The 18,865-nt window shown below is 36.7% G+C and overlaps 1 protein-coding gene across 2 annotated transcripts in view; it reads right to left on the bottom strand.

The window, feature by feature from the left end:
- Nucleotides 1-18,865, bottom strand: part of DNAJC13 (DnaJ heat shock protein family (Hsp40) member C13) — a 162,744-nt gene that overhangs the window by 13,556 nt on the left and 130,323 nt on the right. For both annotated transcript variants that reach the window (XM_086351611.1, XM_086351531.1), the window contains exons 42-53: nt 18,330-18,443; nt 16,804-16,920; nt 15,508-15,685; nt 11,135-11,226; nt 9,486-9,585; nt 7,498-7,572; nt 7,156-7,268; nt 3,456-3,625; nt 3,246-3,288; nt 2,413-2,586; nt 994-1,173; nt 428-568 (exon numbers count right to left, since the gene is read on the bottom strand). In XM_086351611.1, coding sequence (XP_086207737.1) covers nt 428-568; nt 994-1,173; nt 2,413-2,586; nt 3,246-3,288; nt 3,456-3,625; nt 7,156-7,268; nt 7,498-7,572; nt 9,486-9,585; nt 11,135-11,226; nt 15,508-15,685; nt 16,804-16,920; nt 18,330-18,443 — 1,497 coding nt within the window. The remainder of the gene's footprint in view (nt 1-427; nt 569-993; nt 1,174-2,412; nt 2,587-3,245; nt 3,289-3,455; nt 3,626-7,155; nt 7,269-7,497; nt 7,573-9,485; nt 9,586-11,134; nt 11,227-15,507; nt 15,686-16,803; nt 16,921-18,329; nt 18,444-18,865) is intronic.

The following is an 18,865-nucleotide window of genomic DNA, read 5'->3' as shown; positions in this document are numbered from 1 at the left end:
TCTTCTTTTCATTAGTTTTCTTTTATATTCTCCTCGAAAAGGACTATAAAAGTCTTGGTGTGCTTTTCAAATGTGACTTAAGAAACAAAGGAATATAAACAAAAATGAATCTTTCAAAAAGGATAAACCAAATTTTACAAAGCTAAGGATAAATGTTTAGTAAACAATCAAAATTTAAAATTCAAACATCACAAAAGTACTTTGACATTGGTAAGATTTTTGGTAGCTGGCCTACCTTTTCTGTGTGTATATATACATGTTTCATCCGGTATGTGTGTGTGTATATAAAATATAAAATTGTACATGCACCAGCTCACAAGTTACCTCTCTGCCAAGTCAGGGAAGCCAAAATCAGTGCTAAATAAGTGAAAATCTATTTGTTTGGTATGTTGCCGTCCCTAAAATAGGAATCTAGAAAGTTACTTACCTGTGCTACTAATTCACTCTGCTCCTTCTGAAACATTCTATTAATTGCCTCACAGGCTAGGCCAATGGTATCCGGTCGTTTTTTCATTCCATTGATCAGTGGGCCAATGGTCTCCAAAGATGCCATGGTTCGAACACAGAGCTAAGAAAAGAGAAGGTTACTAGTAGAAAGCAATAATTTATGTAACACAGTAAATACCACAATAATATATGAAAAACCTACATTCAGTTCAAGTTTTGTCTGGCCATGCTGTGAGGCATGTGGGATCTTAGTTTCCCAACCAGGGATCAAACCCACACATCCTGCAGTGGAAGTGTGGAGCTTTAACCACTGGACTGCCAGGGAAGTCCCATCAGTTCAAGTTTAACAATGAACTGAGTCAAATTCAGTCTCCTATTAATCATATCATTTAAACCAGTTTAAGAACCGTTATAATAGCATGCAGTTCATATGGATGAAGGTACGTGGTAGGAAAGGGATTTATTCTGCAATGTACATTAGTCAGGAAGAGGGAGCACAGATAAATTCTACAGCTTTAAGCTACCAAATGGATTTATCATCAATACCTCATTTTCAGACAGGGCATGAATAACTCGAATGGCACTCTTAGGAATGGCGTTGTTCCTATGATTCATCGCCTGGATAATTTTGGGAAGATGGCCCAATGGTGGGACCTGATCAGCCAGCTGAGGCTGTGCACTGAAGAGACATACCGTTGCCATTGTCAAAGTTTCCAGAGTCTCTCCCTGGAGGGCATAAAAAACATGAACAAGCAAACTATAAAAAACTGATACAGTCTTAAATTGGTAATTATTTGGTGTTCAAAACAGATTCTAAGTGCTGGTGCTTGAAAACTGATCCACAAATCCTAAAAGAACAACAAACATCTCCATCTTGATAAAAGCATGAATTTAAAGGACTCTAAGAATGTGATATCTGAATCTACACAGATTTTCTCTGGGCATTTCTATTTTACATCTCATTTCTACTGCAGACAGATATTTCTATTTAGAGATCATCTCTCAAAAAATATTACTAGATATTTTTAGGTAATGTTACAGAATTGTCAGTATTGGAGAACATCAATAATTCAGGAAAATGCAACAACTAGTGGAATGTTTTCCCTGGTTCTGTAAAGATCAGAGTAAAGAGAAATCGTGACTATAGAAAGAGATATATATATAAATATCTGACATACTATTTATATTTTTTAAAAAGTCTTGAAAAGCTAATGATACCAACTAATGATTTCTAAGTACTTTACATTATACTAAGTGCTTCACATTTATCAAAACTCATGAAAACTTCAGCCTTAGAGGCAGATGCTGTGATCTTTCTATGAGGCAACTGAGGCAGAGTTGGGAGGTATTACTCCAGGCCACAGGCTTATCACAGAGCCTGTGTTGTTTGATGGATGCCAGGACCATCAAACAACACAGGCTCTTAGCCACCTTGAAAGCCAGCTTTTTTAATTAATTCAACAACAATCACATACCTCAGTTATTTTAATATATAGATTCAAATAACAAAACTTTCTATTTCAGGGTTTATGACTGGCCAAACCAAGACCAAATCTACTTTCTTACTTACTCTTGCTTTCCTGCTAGCTTTTGAACATAGGTACAGGGTTCATTCATTTATCAATAGTTAAGACTTTCCTATCAATTTCTTTAGCTGAGTGAAGATATATGCCCTAGCAGGACTCACTTCCATTTAGATTTCTACATTAAACCTTTAGGTTTCTCCTTAAAAACCACACAATCACTGGAAATGGGATGGCAGAAACCTTTCTGAACCTCCGCAATTGTTCTTCAGACTAAGAAGTTTCACTTTTGATCACGCATATACGAATTTAAGTGTGGGGGCTACCCTAAAAGAGGTATCCAATTCTTAACGTGTGGTCAATGAGAATGGTGTTTTAACAGAAACACTATCAACATATTTAGCAAAATATGTGAAATATCTCACTGATGACTAAAGCTTACATGAGGACTGTTCTTCTCCAGAAGCTCAGTTAACTTTTCTAGCAGTGCAGTAAGAAATTCTCTAGGCTTTCTTAGAACCCAAGCTGGTTGTGCAATAAAGATTCTCAAGAAAACTCCTCCAACAGCAAGTTCACCTTCTGCTTCTCCAAACACCACAGCAAAATCTTCAGGCAACTTTAAATAGATAAAGAATAGTCAAGTTATTTACTAATCATTAGTTATATTGGATTGGGCAAAAAAGTCTGTTTGGGCACCAAACTTTTTTTGCCTAGCCCAATACATTAACAAGAAAGAAATAAAAAACCCTATTAAAGAAATCTTCATGCAATGAAAGTGAAAGTGAAGTCGCTCAGTCCTGCCCGACTCTTTGCGACCCCATGGATAGTAGGCTGCACCGAGCTCCTCTGTCCATGGGATTTTCAAGCAAGAGTACTGGAGTGGGTTGCCATTTCCTTCTCTAGGGAATCTTCCCAACCCAGGGATCAAACCCAGGTCTCTCACACTGTAGACAGATGCTTTACCATCTGAGCCAGCTTTAAAAGGTCATTAATACAATCAAGTCAAAATTATTTGTTTTATTTTCACTTAATATATTTCAATAAAAGTTCCTTTGATTAAGTTACTCTTTTCAGAAAAAGTCCTTTGATTAAGATACTCCAAAAGTGAAAATTCCTACTTTTTTTTTAATGTTTAAAACCTTGTTTTCCAGGGGAAGATTTAAGTATCTTAGTAACAAAGCAAAGGATGGCTTTATATTCACTCAGCAGGAACTTAAAACAATAAATTTACGGTAAAATGTAAAATTCCTTCCTCTGAATAAAAGTATACTTTACCTTCCAGTTTACGTCAGGGTTGTCTTGCTGATTTTTAAAGTGCCTTGGGGAAAAAAAGAAGGACAGGACATCAAACTTTAGTCACAAGACACACGTTCATTAACCCTTATACAGTAAGTCTTGGAGCGGTGACAGATGACGTGGAAAACGTCTGCCTCCCTGGTGCCTCCACCTGCAGGTCCCAAGTTGTTCATGTGTGTCTTTACTTACTCGAGCATCATTTCTCTAACTGTCGTGGACACTTTATCTCTGGAACTATCGTTCCAAATTAACTCAGGATTTTCATGCGTTCCTTCAAAAATATGGACAGCAGCTTCAGGGTTGTCCCTCATGGCATCCATAAAAACGCTTGGGAGAAATTTCATCAATGTAATTCGAACCTGGACGAGGAAATTTGAGAAAGAAAAAAGACCTATTGAAAACATCTCAATATTTGGTTTGCTTTACATTTCTCTAAGAATGATGCTATAATGTGTGTTAAGGCTGATACGGGCCATAACTAACATCCAAAAGTCCTGGATAACAGATAAACCCTGGTTTATGGTGGCTCAGTCGTAAAGAATCCATCTGCCAATGCAGGAGATGTAGAAGACTCAGGTTCGATCTCTGGGTTGGGAAGATCCGATTTCCTGGAGAAGGGGATGGCAACCCACTCCAGTATTCTTGCCTGGAAAATCCCGTGGACAGAGGAGCCTGACGGGCTATAGTTCATGGGACAGCAAAGAGTCAGACACAGCTGAGTACGCACACACATGCAAAGGTAACAAGACTCACTACGACCTCCTACTTACCTACCTGGGTTAATTTCCTCTATCCACCTCAGATTTAAGTAACGTTAAGAAATTCAGCAGCACTGGTGTGTGAAGTTCCCAGAGCACACCAACCTACCAGACCCTGCCCTACAGATGCTGTCCCCTCTTCCCAGAAAGCCCTCAGCTGATCTGTCCCTCTACCTCTCCCCAACCCCACCCCACACCCTCACAAATTCTTCTCATGCTTTGTGTTACACAAGTAGTTTTTAGTACCATGTTTTACATTTTACTGTGCCTTTCCCCAAAAAGGATTTAAAAAGCACCTTAAAAAAATAACATCTGACACACACATAGAAACTGAAAATTAGTTTTATAGCTTGTGCTTTTATGTCACAAACTGAGACATAAGGGCAAAGGGAAAATGAAGGTTGGGAAGACAAGTTTTTCCCTCAGATCTCCACATAGTTTTATCTCCTTTGTGTGATTCAAGTCTGTGTTAAATCTCATCTTATAGAAACCTTTCCTGGCCCAGTCTGTCTTGTCAGTGCCTGTATTTTCTATTCCCTGGCACAAGCTGATACTCAAAAAACTTATTTGAACGAATGAGACTAACAGGAATTAGTACATAAAGAAAATATCAAAAGCTCTTTATAAATGCAAGCAATATATAATAAACTTAGCCCTGAACTTCCTGGCAGTCAATGAATCAATGTCAGTTACATGATAGAGAGCATCCACAAAATAGGATGTATGTCACTTCTCTTGGTCAAATTGATCTAAAATGTAAACACAAGAGTGAAAACTATAAAACACCTAGGAAAAAACATAGGCATAGATTTTTGTAACTCTGGATTAGATAATGGCTTTTTATATAATAAAAGCACAAGCTATAAATAGGACTTCATCAAAATTAAAAAAAACAAGAAAGTGGAAAAACATCCACACAATTGGGAGAAAATATTTATAAATCATATATCTGACAAGGGATTGGTATCCAAAATACATAAAGGACAATTATAACTCAACAGTAAAAAGACAACTGAATTAAAAAATGAGCAAAGGATGAGAATAGACATTTCTCTAAAAAAGATGTACAAATGGCCAATAAGCACATGAAAAGATATTCAACATCATTAGGCACGAGGGAAATGCAAAGCAAACCCTGATACAGCACACTTCACACCCACTGCTGCTGCTGCTGCTGCTAAGTCGCTTCAGTCGTGTCCGACTCTGTGCGACCCCATAGATGGCAACCCACCAGGCTCCCCCGTCCCTGGGATTCTGCAGGCAAGAACACCGGAGTGGGTTGCCATTTCCTTCTCTAATGCAAGAAAGTGAAAGTGAAAGGAAGTCGCTCAGTCGTGTCCGACCCTCAGCGACCCCATGGACTGCAACCTACCAGGCTCCTCTGTCCATGGGATTTGCCAGGCAAGAGTACCAGGATGGGGTGCCATTGCCTTCTCCCCTAGGATGACCATATTCAATGAAGTTCTATATAGTAAGTGTTAAAGAAGAGGTGGATATCACCATCAGTGGTGGTATGTAAAAAGGTGCCGCCACTGGGGAAAATAAAAATAGTCTGATAATTCCCTGAAAGGTTAAAAATAGTGGTACCATATTACCCAGATATTCTACTCTCAGAGAAATAAAATACATAGCCACACAAAAACTTGTACACATGTGTTCACAGCAGCATCATACAGAATAGCCAAAAACTAGAAATAATCTGTATGTCCATTTTCAATCAATAAATGGAAAAACAAAATGTGGTGTAAGTATAGGGAAGTGACTGCTAAATTAGGATTTTTCCTGGTTTGATGAAAATGTTCTAAAACTGACTGTTGTTGCCCAAAACATTGAATGGTATACTTTATGTGTATGAATTGTATGGCATGTCAATTATATCTGAATAAAGTTATAAAAATGGAAAAGAAGTTTACTGACCCCAGTTCTAGAATCTCTTGTTGCAAATCATTCAATTAAGGAGCTGACACTTTATATTTTTTCCTATATAGAAAATTTAAGTAAAAATATATTCAGCTTGGTAAAATTTGTCCCTCATGTATTTCAAAGGTTAAAAAATTACTAAAAAGCTCAAAAATTAATTCTAGTACATATTTTAAACATCTAAAACATTATTTAAAATATAACAGTAGACATTATAGTTATGTGCTACCCAACTCTGGCTTTAAGAAAACTCAGTATTAAATATCAATATTCATGATTTTATGGGCCCTTGCTACAGGCACCCAAATGTAATGTTCCTTATTCATTAACCCTACTGACGACAGATTATTAGCCATATTCCCCAAGTAAAGCTATTCCAGGTCTTATGACATATTCTCAATATCTAAATCAGGAGATCAGGTAAGAAAAAAACACAACTGAATCTAGCTTGTTTTCTGTAAGGGGGAGCTCAGGAGCCTTTATTTCATATTTGGGCTGGCACAGACAGTGCTTCAGTGAGCATTACTTCATGTGAAACTGACTCAGTAACAGAAGAAGGAAACTTTGATTACAACTGTGTCTGGATGCAATTCTACTTAGAAGTATTATTCTAATGGGTTTCTGCTCTATGAACTGAACCACGGTTCCAGAGATCATTTTGTCTTCTCCAGATTTTTAATGAGAGATCTCCCTGCAGAGAGGAGAAACAAAGGCACTGTAATACTCACCTTCACAAGCCAATTCTCGAAGTGTGAAATCTAACCTAACCTAATCTATCTTCTGTCACAACTTAAAACATACTTTTAAAATATGTTTTGGCTCCTTCAAGGGAGATGAACAGTTTCATCACCATAATTCAAACACTCTATTAAGACTTCTCAAATCTAGCGCAGGCTTCCCTGATTATAATTTTTCTCTAACTAGTAATGCTATGCTAAGTCGCTTCAGTCGTGCCCGACTCTGTGCGACCCCATAGACGGCATCCCACCAGACTCCCCCGTCTCTGAGATTCTCCAGGCAAGAACACTGGAGTGGGTTGCCATTTCCTTCTCCACTAGTAATATATAGGAATAATTCAGGTATGCCAATCTTTCAACTTTCATATCAAGTCACTTTACTATTTCAGACTTTGGTAATCCTCATGAAATTAGTTACCAAAGTAACAGAGCTTTAATAATTAATTTCTTTCTAAGAACCCATTTTGTGCTCACCTTTGGACCTATTAGTTTATCTGCTGTCATTTTAGCAAAAAGTTCTGCTGTCTGGGCTCGAACCTGTGGATGTGTTGAATTGCAGAACATATCTAGTAAATAAATCAAAGCTCCTGTGAAGGAAAAAAAGCATTAGCGTTTATATGCTAAATAAAAAAATATGACTTTTCTAGTCAGTAGAATTTACTTTCAACCTTATTTCAACTCAATGCAGTTTGCTTTTTTAAAAAAATTGTAAGCCTTCCAAAGCATTCTTCTAGTTTATCAGACTATATAAAGTAGCTCAAAATAAGCTCTACCATTACAAAGTATGACTAGATGAAAAAGCACTTTATACACTACCTCTTGCCATTGCTTCTTTGATAATTTTTGTACTTGATGTCAAAGCATAGAGAGTCTCCAGAACAAGCTGACGACCTGCAGAACAAAAGACATTACAAGAATCAAATCAGCACACCACCTTACATTTACTAGGCATCAGTGCCAGGCACTGAACAAGGTGCTTTACAAAGGGCATCGTACTTTTAACTTCACAACAACCAGCCAGACAGGTATTGTGGTCTTGCTATGAGGAATCTGAGATCCAGTTTGAGTAGCCCATGAATTCACAATTAGTGAGTGGTATAACTCACTATACCACTGAGGTATATAGAGGTTTACAGAGGTCTGACTCCAAAATCCACACTCATAAGCACTATGCCATACTGTCCTCCTACCTCACTGCTCATTCTGCAAACAAAATCTCACCTCCTGACAGCCTGAGGATACTATATTCAGAGATCTATTATTTTTATATGGTGCTAGTATCTTAGAGAAATGAGTAGGAAGTAGCAGTTGCAAGACACTGTTCCAGTGTAAAACACAATAGCATCCTTCTGCACAAAGTCTGTGCACTTCTCACCCCTTCCTTGTCATTGAAGTAGACTGGACAACTGGACTTTACTCTTCCAAAGTCAAGGGGCAACAAGAGACAGGTGACCAGAGGAGTGAAGAGCTGGCAAAGAGGGTGAAGGCTGCCAGGTATTAGGCCGAGACGAAAACCAAGGATGGTAGCCAGACTGAGCTAAGTTAATAGGCAGGAGAATAAACACTCAAAATGAGACTTTTGTTAAAATGAGACTTCTTTAAGACAGGAAACAATATTTCACTGAAAACCAGTCACTGTTCTAACCATAAGTTCAAAGGAAAACAAGACTTTGGAGGGGACAGAAGAAGTCAATTATTTTATGTTTTTAATGTTCCTGAGCAAACAGTTGAAGATAATTTAGTCTAAAATATAAATGAGAACAGAATAGGCTAAGATATCTAAATATCAGCTGTTTTACCAGTAAGATTAAAACCATGACTGCACTATATAAATTCAGTATGAATATACTTCTAAACCATGACTTCTGTTAACATTCAGCCACTTTAATTTTGCATTGTTTGTAGCTGTTAAAAACTAATAAAAAAGAAAAACCAACTAAGGCTGTAGGAGTGACCAAAAAAATAATAATAATCTGCTAATAACTTTTAAATGCTGCCATTTAAAAGCTAACAAGAATATTCAATAATAACTGAACTCCACTCAATTCACTGAACATAATACATAACATGTGCAAGGTACTGGGGCAGAAAATGAGTGAGACTGGTTGCTGCTCTCAAGGAGGTGGACAGGTGGGAAGTCAAGATTAATGTGACTTCTGAAGGGCAGGCAAAGCTGACTGAGCAACGCATGTTGATGGGGAAGTGACAAAGTTGGAGTTGTATCACAAGTGTCTTTGAAAAGCAATCTCAAGGTTGATCTAACACAACTACACACTTATGTGAGACATAACTACAGTGTGTAAGGAGTCTATATTACTGCAGGCTGTACTCAAGAAATCAGGTTGCTATATTTTTAAAAACTGATCTCATCTGGTGCTAACAGTTACTATTAGCATCAAATCAGTAAAGGACAAATAATGCAGGACTGAACTTTAAGTAAAACATAAGGTGATTTTTATATTAAGCATTTTTTTCTACCACACAAGTTTAATTGAGTGTTTTTTTACTAAAACATGGAGTATCCGTTAATTCTCAATCATTCACATGTAGCTTATACTTAGCAAATTGAAAATCCTAGATTATTTTCATTTGCTTTTGGATCTCTATCATCTCTTCCAAGTTTGGATATGGAAATACAAAATAGTTAACTTCTGTAAAAATAAACTAGGAAGACAAATCTAATACAAAGAATACCACTTAAAGTATTTTAAAACACTATGTTGAAGGTTTTGCATCATCTATGTAACTGCTCCTCTCTATGCTGACTGTGCTGTGGTTCTAAAAATTCCAGTGAATATACATACTTGATGGTAAAGAATGCAGAAGAGCCAATAAATTGGACAAAACCATTGATTCAGCAATATTGTTGACACAATCTTGGTTAGATGTCACTATATTCACAACCTGAAAATCAATCAATAGGACATTAAGAGTTCTGGAAATAACTTCAAACCTAGACAAATTAAGGCAAATTAGTCAGACCTAAATAAACTTAAAGTTTATTACCAAAATGAGAAAAATGCTCGGAGGACAAAATATTTAACTTTTAGGCAAGAATTTAATTCTTAAAAATTGGCTTTATTACTTTGCTCTTTTGTGAATAAAAAATGTTAATGCTAGTATGTGTGTGTGTTTGTATATATCAGTTTTCTATTAACTTAAAGGTAACAATCAAATATAACAATCTAAACAAATATTTTAGCACCAATTCACAATCCTTAGGCTTATAAGAAGCCTTCAATCCTACACCAGTTCATGCTCCAGAATTATGGTGTACACTATCGTATTTTCCAATTGGAGATTTGGGGTGGGAAGTGATTAGCAAGATAATCATCTTCACTACTTGGATTTTTTCTTTTAGAGGGAGAAAGTAAATGTCTCCAGTGCCCAGTACAAAATATTAGGTCTATCTTTCTATTATAAAGAAATAGGCATGTTTTCTTCAAAAGAAGATGACCGCTCAAGTCTAACTTATACATCTAAAGATTAATGCCACAACTTGAACCATGTGGTCAACATCTCCAAGAAAAATATCACAGATACAATAATGCTTATTTTAAAAATTAAAAGGTACTTGAAGGAATTAAGTGGAGAAGAATGCTTTTCAAAGAAAAGACTATGCTTGTTAAGCTGTTAACCAATTTAACCTTTATTATTTTAGTAAACATTTTTTAAACCAAAATGCAATTTAAGAACACTTAATCATTCATAAAGTTCACTGTTACTGAAAGGTTGAATTTGGTGTTCTTTATAATAAATCGTGTGTGTTACAATAAGCAGGATCACATGAAAAAAGATCCTGGGTGTTTACTCTGGGTTGCCTAGATAAAGAGGACCCTGTGACCAAGGTCTTCCTGCTTCTTCCAGAGGAAAAGGCTCCACACAAACAGCTTCCTACAGGACCAATGATTTCATTCTCCTAAAGGAGGGCCCTCCAACCACTCTTGGACCTCTAAGACCCACAGGTTCTGGGTAGCTGGAAAGGATGCTTTTGTACCAGACCCATAAGAAGGGAGAGCAACTGAGGGAGATGGAACCAAACTCACAGTGTGTAGCTTGGTCTCAACATGTCTCTCTGTGGAAAAACAGAGATCCTGGAAAGTTCTGCTCCCTTTTTTTTGTCATCTGTGGCTTCCAAGCATCCCGAGTAAAGTCCATTCCTTAACTCATCCCATATGACACTATAGAAATGCATCCCAAGTTCTAATGCATGACAGATGATGACCACAGAGGGAAGCACTTTGAACACTGTACAATATTTGCTCTTCAAAATGGGCATATAATTCAAGTTTTAAAGACATTCACTTGCCTTAATAGGCACAATGAAAAAAAAAAAAAAAAAACAACAACCACACACAAATTTCCACTCAACTTTAGATGATGATTAATGAAGGTTCAAACCATGTACAGTATGTTGCAGGAAAGAGCATGCTTTAGAACAAAGTTCTTTTACCTCTAAAGCCAACTGCTGCACTTGACCAGCTCCATGGACTCGAAGAAGAGAAAATATTAACTTAAAATGACCAATGCATTCACTTTCAGAGCCTAGAAAGAAAAATAAAATGCTTGTCTTTTATTTCCAAGCAATGTTCTATCAATCTTCAGGAAACAGATATATTTTGTTTACTGTCGAGTCTGTGGTAAACTTTTCTCAGCAATTGTGACATTAAGTGAGTACAGTATCACTAAGGAGTAGTAAATCTTAAGAAGTTAAACAGTATTAAAGTTTATCTGGTTTGTTTTCTCTTCATTTCCATCCCAACGCCTAACTAACCAACAGGCTAAAAACAAGAAATTTATCAAATACAATTCAAAAATTAAAAGTGTTATGGTGGTACTTTTAAGCTTTACCTGTAGACCTCAAGAGCTAACCTTGTCAGCCTAATTACATCTGGAGACAGTGTGACATCATTTGGCTTTTAAGTAGGACTGAGTTAGAACTCTGTCACTTGAAAACTACATTACAGACAAGTTCCAAATCAATTCCCAGATTTGCAGCAATTTCTTTGTACCTAATATGCCAAAATCAAAAAATGAAGTTTTCTTCAGATTTTATAATACTGCCTTTAAAAACATGTATACCATGGGAATGAAATTTTCTTAGACAGCATTTAATTATTGTTGGTTATTTTATTTGAATAATTTGTTGGCAATACAACTGTAAATTATAATAGTACTGTAATACATACTGGCAAGAGCAAAGAAGTACAAGAAAGATAATATTAAGTGTTAATAAAAAGTTTTGAGGTCTTCAGGTAAGAAACTGAATATTGAATGTAATTTTATATTCCATATTTATATTTTATATTCTATATAATACTCTATTTTATATTCTATAGTTTATACATATGTGTCATATTTTATACTCAGGTTTTATGTTCGGTATTTTATCAATATATTCTATCAATTCAGTTCAGTTGCTCAGTTGTGTCCACCTCTTTGCGACCTCATGGACTGCAGCACACCAGGCTTCCCTGTCCATCACCAACTCCCGGAGCTTGCTCAAACTCCTGTCCATTGAGTCAGTGATGCCATCAAACCGTCTCATCCTCTGTTGTCCCCTTTTCCTCCTAACTTCAATCTTTCCCAGCATCAGGGTCTTTTCTAATGAGTCAGTTCTTCATATCAAGTGGCCAAAATAGTGGCGCTTCAGTTTCAGCATCAGTGCTTTCAATGAACATACAATATTGATTTCCCTCAGGATTGACCGGTTTGATCTCCTTGCAGTTCAAGGGACTGTCAAGAATTTATCCAACACCACAGTTCAAATCATCAATTCTCTGGCGACCAGCTTTCTTTTGGTCTAACTCTCATATCCATACATGACTACTGGAAAAACCATAGCTTTGACTAGATGGACCTTAGTCAGCAAAGTAATGTCTCTGCTTTTTAATATGCTGTCTAGGTTGGTCATAGCTTTTCTTCCAAGAAGCAAGCATCTTTTAATTTCATGGCTGCAGACACCATCTGCAGTGATTGTGGAGCCCAAGAAAATTGTCACTGTTTCCATCGTTTCCCCACCTATTTGCCATGAAGTGATGGAACTGCAAGCCATGACCTTTGTTTTTTTAATGTTAAGCCAGTTTTTTTCACTCTCCTCTTCAAGCCTACTCTTTCATCAAGAGGCTCTTTAGTTCATTTTTGCTTTCTGCCATAATGGTGGTGTCATCTGCATATCTGATGTTTTCATATTTCTCCCTGCAATCTTGATTCCAGTTTCTGCTTTATCCAGCCTGGCATTTCATATGATGTACTCTGCATATAAATTAAAAAAAGCAGGGTGACAATATACAGCCTTGATGTACTTCTTTCCCAATTTGGAACCAATCTATTGTTTCATGTCCAGTTCTAACTGTTGCTTCTTGACTTGAATACAGGTTCCTCAGGAGGCAGGTAAGTTGGTATGGTATTCCCATCTCTTTAAGAATTTTCCACAGTTTGTTGTGATCCACACAGTCAAAGGCTTTGGCATAGTCAATAAAGCAGAAGTGGATGTTGTTTTGGAATTCCCTTGCTTTTTCTATGATCCAATGGATGTTGGCAATTTGATTTCTGGTTCCTCTGCTTTTTCTAAATCCAGCTTGAACATCTGGAAATTCTCGGTTCATGTACTGTCAAGCCTCACTTGGAGAATTTTGAGTGTAACTTTACTAGCGTGTGAGATGAGTGCAATTGTGTGGTAGTTTGAACGTTCTTTGGCATTGCCTTCTTTTATACTGGAATGAAATCTGACCTTTTCCACTTCTGTGGCCACTGCCGAGTTTTCCAAATTCGTTAACATATTGAGTGCATGCAGCACTTTAACAGCATCATCATTTAGGATTTGAAATAGCTGGAATTACATCACCTCCACTAGCTGTGTAGTGATGCTTCCTAACACCCACTTGACCTTGCACTCCAGGATGTCTGGCTCTAAGTGAGTGATCACATCATTATGGTTATCTGGGCCATTAAGATCTTTTTTTGTATAGTTCTTCTGTGTATTCTTGCCACCTCTTCTTAATATCTTCTGTTTCTGTCCTTACTGTGCCCATCTTTGCATGAAATGTTCCCTTGGTATCTCTAATTTTCTTGAAGAGAGCTCTAGTCTTTCCCATTCTATTGTTTTCCTCTATTTCTTTGCATTGATTGCTGAGGAAGGCTTTCTTATCTCTCCCTGATATTCTATGGAACTCTGCATTCAGATGCTTATATCTTTCCTTTTCTCCTTTGCCTTTAGTGTCTCTTCTTTTCTCAGCTATTTGTAAGGCCTCCTCAGACAACCATTTTGCCTTCTTGCTTTTCTTTTCCTTGAGGATGGTTTTCATCACCACCTCCTGTACAATGTCACAAACCTCCATCCATAGTTCTTCAAGCACTCTATCAGATCTAATCCCATGAATGGATTTGTGACCACTGTATATAATTGTAAGGGATTTGATTTAGGTCATACTGAATGGCCTAGCGGTTTTCCTTACTTTCTTCAATTTAAGTCTAAATTTGGCAATAAAGAGTTCAAGATCTGAGCAACAGTCAGCTCCTGGTCATGTTTTTGCTGACTGCATAGAGCTTCACCATCTTTGGCTGCAAAGAATATACTCAATCTGATTTTGGTATTGACCATCTGGTGACGTCCATGAGTAGAGTTATCTCTTGGGTTGTTGGAAGAGTGTGTTTGCTACAAACGGTGTGTACTCTTCACAAAACTCTGTTAGAATTTGCCCTGCTTCGTTTTCTCCTCCAAAGCCAAACAAACTTGCCTGTTACTCCAGGTAACCCTTGACTTCCAACTTTTGCATTCCATTGCCCTATGATGAAAAGGACATCTTTTTTGGGTGTTCTAGAAGGTCTTGGAGGTCTTCAGAGAAACGTTCAAGTTCAGCTTTTTCAGCATTAGTGATTGGGGCACAGACTTGAATTACTATGATACTGAACGGTTTGCCTTGGAAATGAACAGAGATCTTTCTGTTGTTTTTGAGACTGTACCCCCGTACTGCATTTTGGACTCTCTTGTTGACTATGAGGGCAACTCCATTTCTTCTAAGGGATTCTTGCCCACAGTAGTAGATATAATCATCATCTAAATTACATTCACCCATTCTGCTCCATTTTAGTTCACTGATTCTTAAAATGTTGATGTTCACTCTTGCCATTCCCTGTTTGACCACTTCCAATTTACCTTGATTCATGGACCTAACATTCCAGGTTTCTACGTAATATTGTTATTTACTGCATTGGACTTTACTTTCATCACCAGACATATCCAAAACTGGGTGCTGTTTTCACTTTGGCTCATCCTTTTCATTCTTTCTGGATCTATTTCTCTGCTCTTCTCCAGTAGCATACTGGGCACCTACTATCCTGGGGAGTTCATCTTTAAGTGTCACATCTTTTTACCTTTTCATAGCGTTCATGGAATTCTCCAGCCAGGAATACTGAAGTGGTTTGCCATTCCCTTCTCCAGTGGACCATGTTTTGTCAGAACTCAATTTTCAAGCACAAAAACTTTCATCGTAAGGACCAGTGGTGGAAAAATTAGATAACCTCATCAATAACTCTAACATAAGCACTTACACCTTGTATGTCAATTTATGTCATCAATGTGATGTTTTATACTATCAAGTTATTCTGCCTTTTCAACTTATTGAAACTCATTTGCTCTTAGAGATATGAATTCTAAGCATGATGACTGACCTCTCTTTCCAGCCTATTATTTAGAGGTAAAAATATTATGGGGTCAATAACCAAGCATAATTTTCCTAGAGTTTTCCTGGTAAAATTGAGAACTGGTATTTTTAGGGCTCTTCTATTTTAAGGATCTTATTTGTCAAGGGTACAATCACATACCTGGATTATATTTTATAACATTTCTCAGAGCCTCCAAAGCCATTTCAACTCTTGGCAAGCGGTCTCCATGTTGCTCTGACTCCACTTTTGCAGCATGAGTGATGGCCATGAAGGTGTGGAGGTACTGGGCCTGGGAGCCTATATAATCCAGGAGACTTGCAGCAAATGCTTTTGGAACCTAAATCAAATAGAAAAATATTTAAAAACATGCATGTCCTTATAAATAACCTATAACAAAGACTTCACAGTAAAAGCAACAACAAAACATTTCAAGTCATGGAAGTGATTAAATTACACAGACACAAGAAAATACCTACGCATTAAATGAGAACTGAGGAGAAAAGGGATAAAACTTAACAGCATTAGAAAGTGTTTATCACTGTTGGCCCAAATCCATCAGAAATCTGATTTACTCCCATCGGTAATATAGTATAACAACTCTGAGATAAGAATATGCCCCTACTTTACCGAGATAATTGATAGTATGATATGTAACTTCTATAAATTGGTTGCATTTTTACATTTAAAAATTATATGTTAGATTATAAATTCAAAAAGAAGTTTTCAAAGAGACTTCACAAATCACTAAACTCATTCTTCTTAGCAGCTATTTTTATATATTATTCTGTGATAAATAACATACATCACAGGTTAGTAAATTCCTTTTTTCAAGAGCAAACTCTAAAACAAAGCCTCACTTCTTTCTTCCTTACAAACCAATCAACCACCAAATCTTTATCACCCCCTCCAAAAAACACTATAACAAAACTTTCCTATGTGATCCCCAAGAACTAAGGAAAGAAAAGATTATTTGCTTCTGGAAGTGATTAGGGGTCATCACAAGAAATGACCTGATGTGACCCAGTCATCTTCTAAAAATTCTCTTTGCTCTCCCCTTCTATTTTCTTAATTTTAAAAACTGGCCAGAGATAGACTACTGTCTGGTGGTCTGATATTTAACATGATAGAGTGAGTATGTAAAAGGCTTTACAGTTCCACAAGAGACTGCAGAGCTGCAGGCATATATACAGGATACAGTGGAGAAGCATTATGCATGAAATATAAGAAATAGCTGGGAAAGGAATAAATTCTTATTCATGAATCCATTAAATTCCCCAACATTCAAAACAAAAAGTCTCGTAAGTTATCCATGGTCACCCTATCACATACCCAAGTTAGTATAAAATATTTGGCAAAAAACAGATATTATTTCCATATATATAGTGTGAATAAACCAGTAGCTTTTAATAACAAATGATCAAAAGTTACAGACAAAATCAAAAGTAGAGAGCTTACCTCAAGTGGGAAAGTAGGGACTTCATTATAGACCCTAACAAAAATCTCCCCTACAATAAGTTCTTTGGCATGATCACTGTAGACAAATTCTGATCCATAAGTTTTGTCACAGTCACCCTTTAAAAAAAAGAAAACTAACTGTTAGATATAAATCAGAATCATTAGTGTGTAGTTTATAAATCTATCCATATTCAGTTTAATAACTTATCAGAAAAATAACTTCAAAGATCCATTCATTTTTCCATGGGAGAAAAATGTGGTAGGATACACATCACAGCACTTAATGCAATTTTAACATTTATAATTAGTAATATGTCCTCTGGAAAAGGCATGCGTGTGTGAACGTGTGTTAGTCACTTAGTCATGTCCAACTCTTTGTGACCCTTTGTAGTGTTACCCGCCAGGCTCTTCTGTCCATGGGATTTTTCAGGCAAAAATACTGGAATGGGCTGTCATTTCCTCCTCCAGGGGATTATTCTAACCCAGGGATCAAACCTGTATCTCCTGTATTGCAGGCAGATTCTTTACCTGCTAAGCCATCAGGGAAGCCTCTAAAAGAGTTATGTTATTTATAGGCAGAGAGTTATTTTATTTTTTAGACCAAAATTGAAACTCATTTTAAAATTTCAAAAGATGACTGAAGTCAGCCAATAAAGTATCTTAGACCTAGTGTTTATGCAAGTATGACACGTGGCTCTCCTCTCAGCAGACATTTGGCCTGGTCAGATATAGGGTGATAGAATTAAGAGATGAACATGTCTGAACTGGCTTTAAAAAGTAATACATTAAATGATAAAGTGCAGGAAAACAGGGTCTCTGAATTAAAAAAGCAAGGTAATATATCAGTTGATTTCTATTTAAGGACAAAGAAAAAGATAGGAAAACAGGTAAGGAACTGGGGAAAAAATAGCCCCAAGAAGATTGAAATTACATAAAATTTAGGTTGGACTGAAATAATATATAAAAGTGTATAATAAATTGCAAAGAAAAGTGAATGCTCCTCTGTCCATGGGATTCTCCAGGCAAGAATACTGGAGTGGATCACCATTTCCCTCTCCAGGGGATCTTCCCGACACAGGACTCAAACCTGGGTCTCCTGTACTGCAGGCAGATTCTTTACCAACTGAGCTAGGAGGGAAGCAGGAATAAACTGTAAAGGGCTAAACGAAGAAAGAATGATATTCTCTCTCTTCTGGTAAAAAAACAGATGATATGTAGAAATCTGAGACTGGTTCTTCCTAGCTCTGCAATTCTCAAAACTTCTATCAATGAAGAGCTCTGAGTGACTATCATGAAATGAGTGGTAAGCCAAATTTTGCAATCCAGGACATTCAGTGATGGTTACTCCTTAATGAAGTCCAAACTCACAAACATAAATGTCTTCTAAACCATCAAGATTCAACCGTCTAGTTATGTATTATTCAGGCCAACTCCTTATCTCCCATTCTACTCTCTGTCTTGATTTTTTCATGACTTACTACCTTCTCCACTGGAAGGTGGGAGGATGCAAGAAATTATTAACTTACTTTTTTAATCATGCTTTCCTGTTGAGATTCAAGAAATTCAAGTAGTTCTGCTCTTGTAGAATTGTTCCATATCAAATAGGGGCTCTCTGTGTTACTGTTAAGCATCTTCAAAATCTAGAAGACAGAATATTACTGTTTTATAATATTTAGAAAAAATATTGAAGTTATCATTCATTTAAATTGTCTATGACTCACCAAGCTCTGTAACAGGAACCTTAAGTACAACGGGCTTGAATAATTTTAACAAGTTTGAAAATATAATGTTTACCATACTGCAGCTGAGAAAAATCAAGACTTCTCTGAGAAAGATCAAATTATTTGTTCCAGGTCTCACTTTTAAGTGGTGAAACTGCAATTCAAATTTGAGTCTGTTTTTACATCTCATTCTTAACATTTGCTTTGCTTTGGTGAAAATCACACACGATATTTTATTAAAGTAAATATAAACAGTAAATATAAGCTTAAAAAGAATACCACATGACTTTTTATTTGAAAACAAAATCTAAGTCTTTATGAAGCATACTCCCAAAAAGGGA

This window comes from Bos grunniens, chromosome 1 (assembly GCF_055505025.1).
Source record: "Bos grunniens cultivar Pamir isolate PY7600 chromosome 1, Bosgru_T2T1.0, whole genome shotgun sequence".
Classification (NCBI taxonomy): domain Eukaryota; kingdom Metazoa; phylum Chordata; class Mammalia; order Artiodactyla; family Bovidae; genus Bos; species Bos grunniens.
Note: the sequence above shows the minus strand (reverse complement) of the source record. Positions and strands in the feature narration are given on the sequence as shown.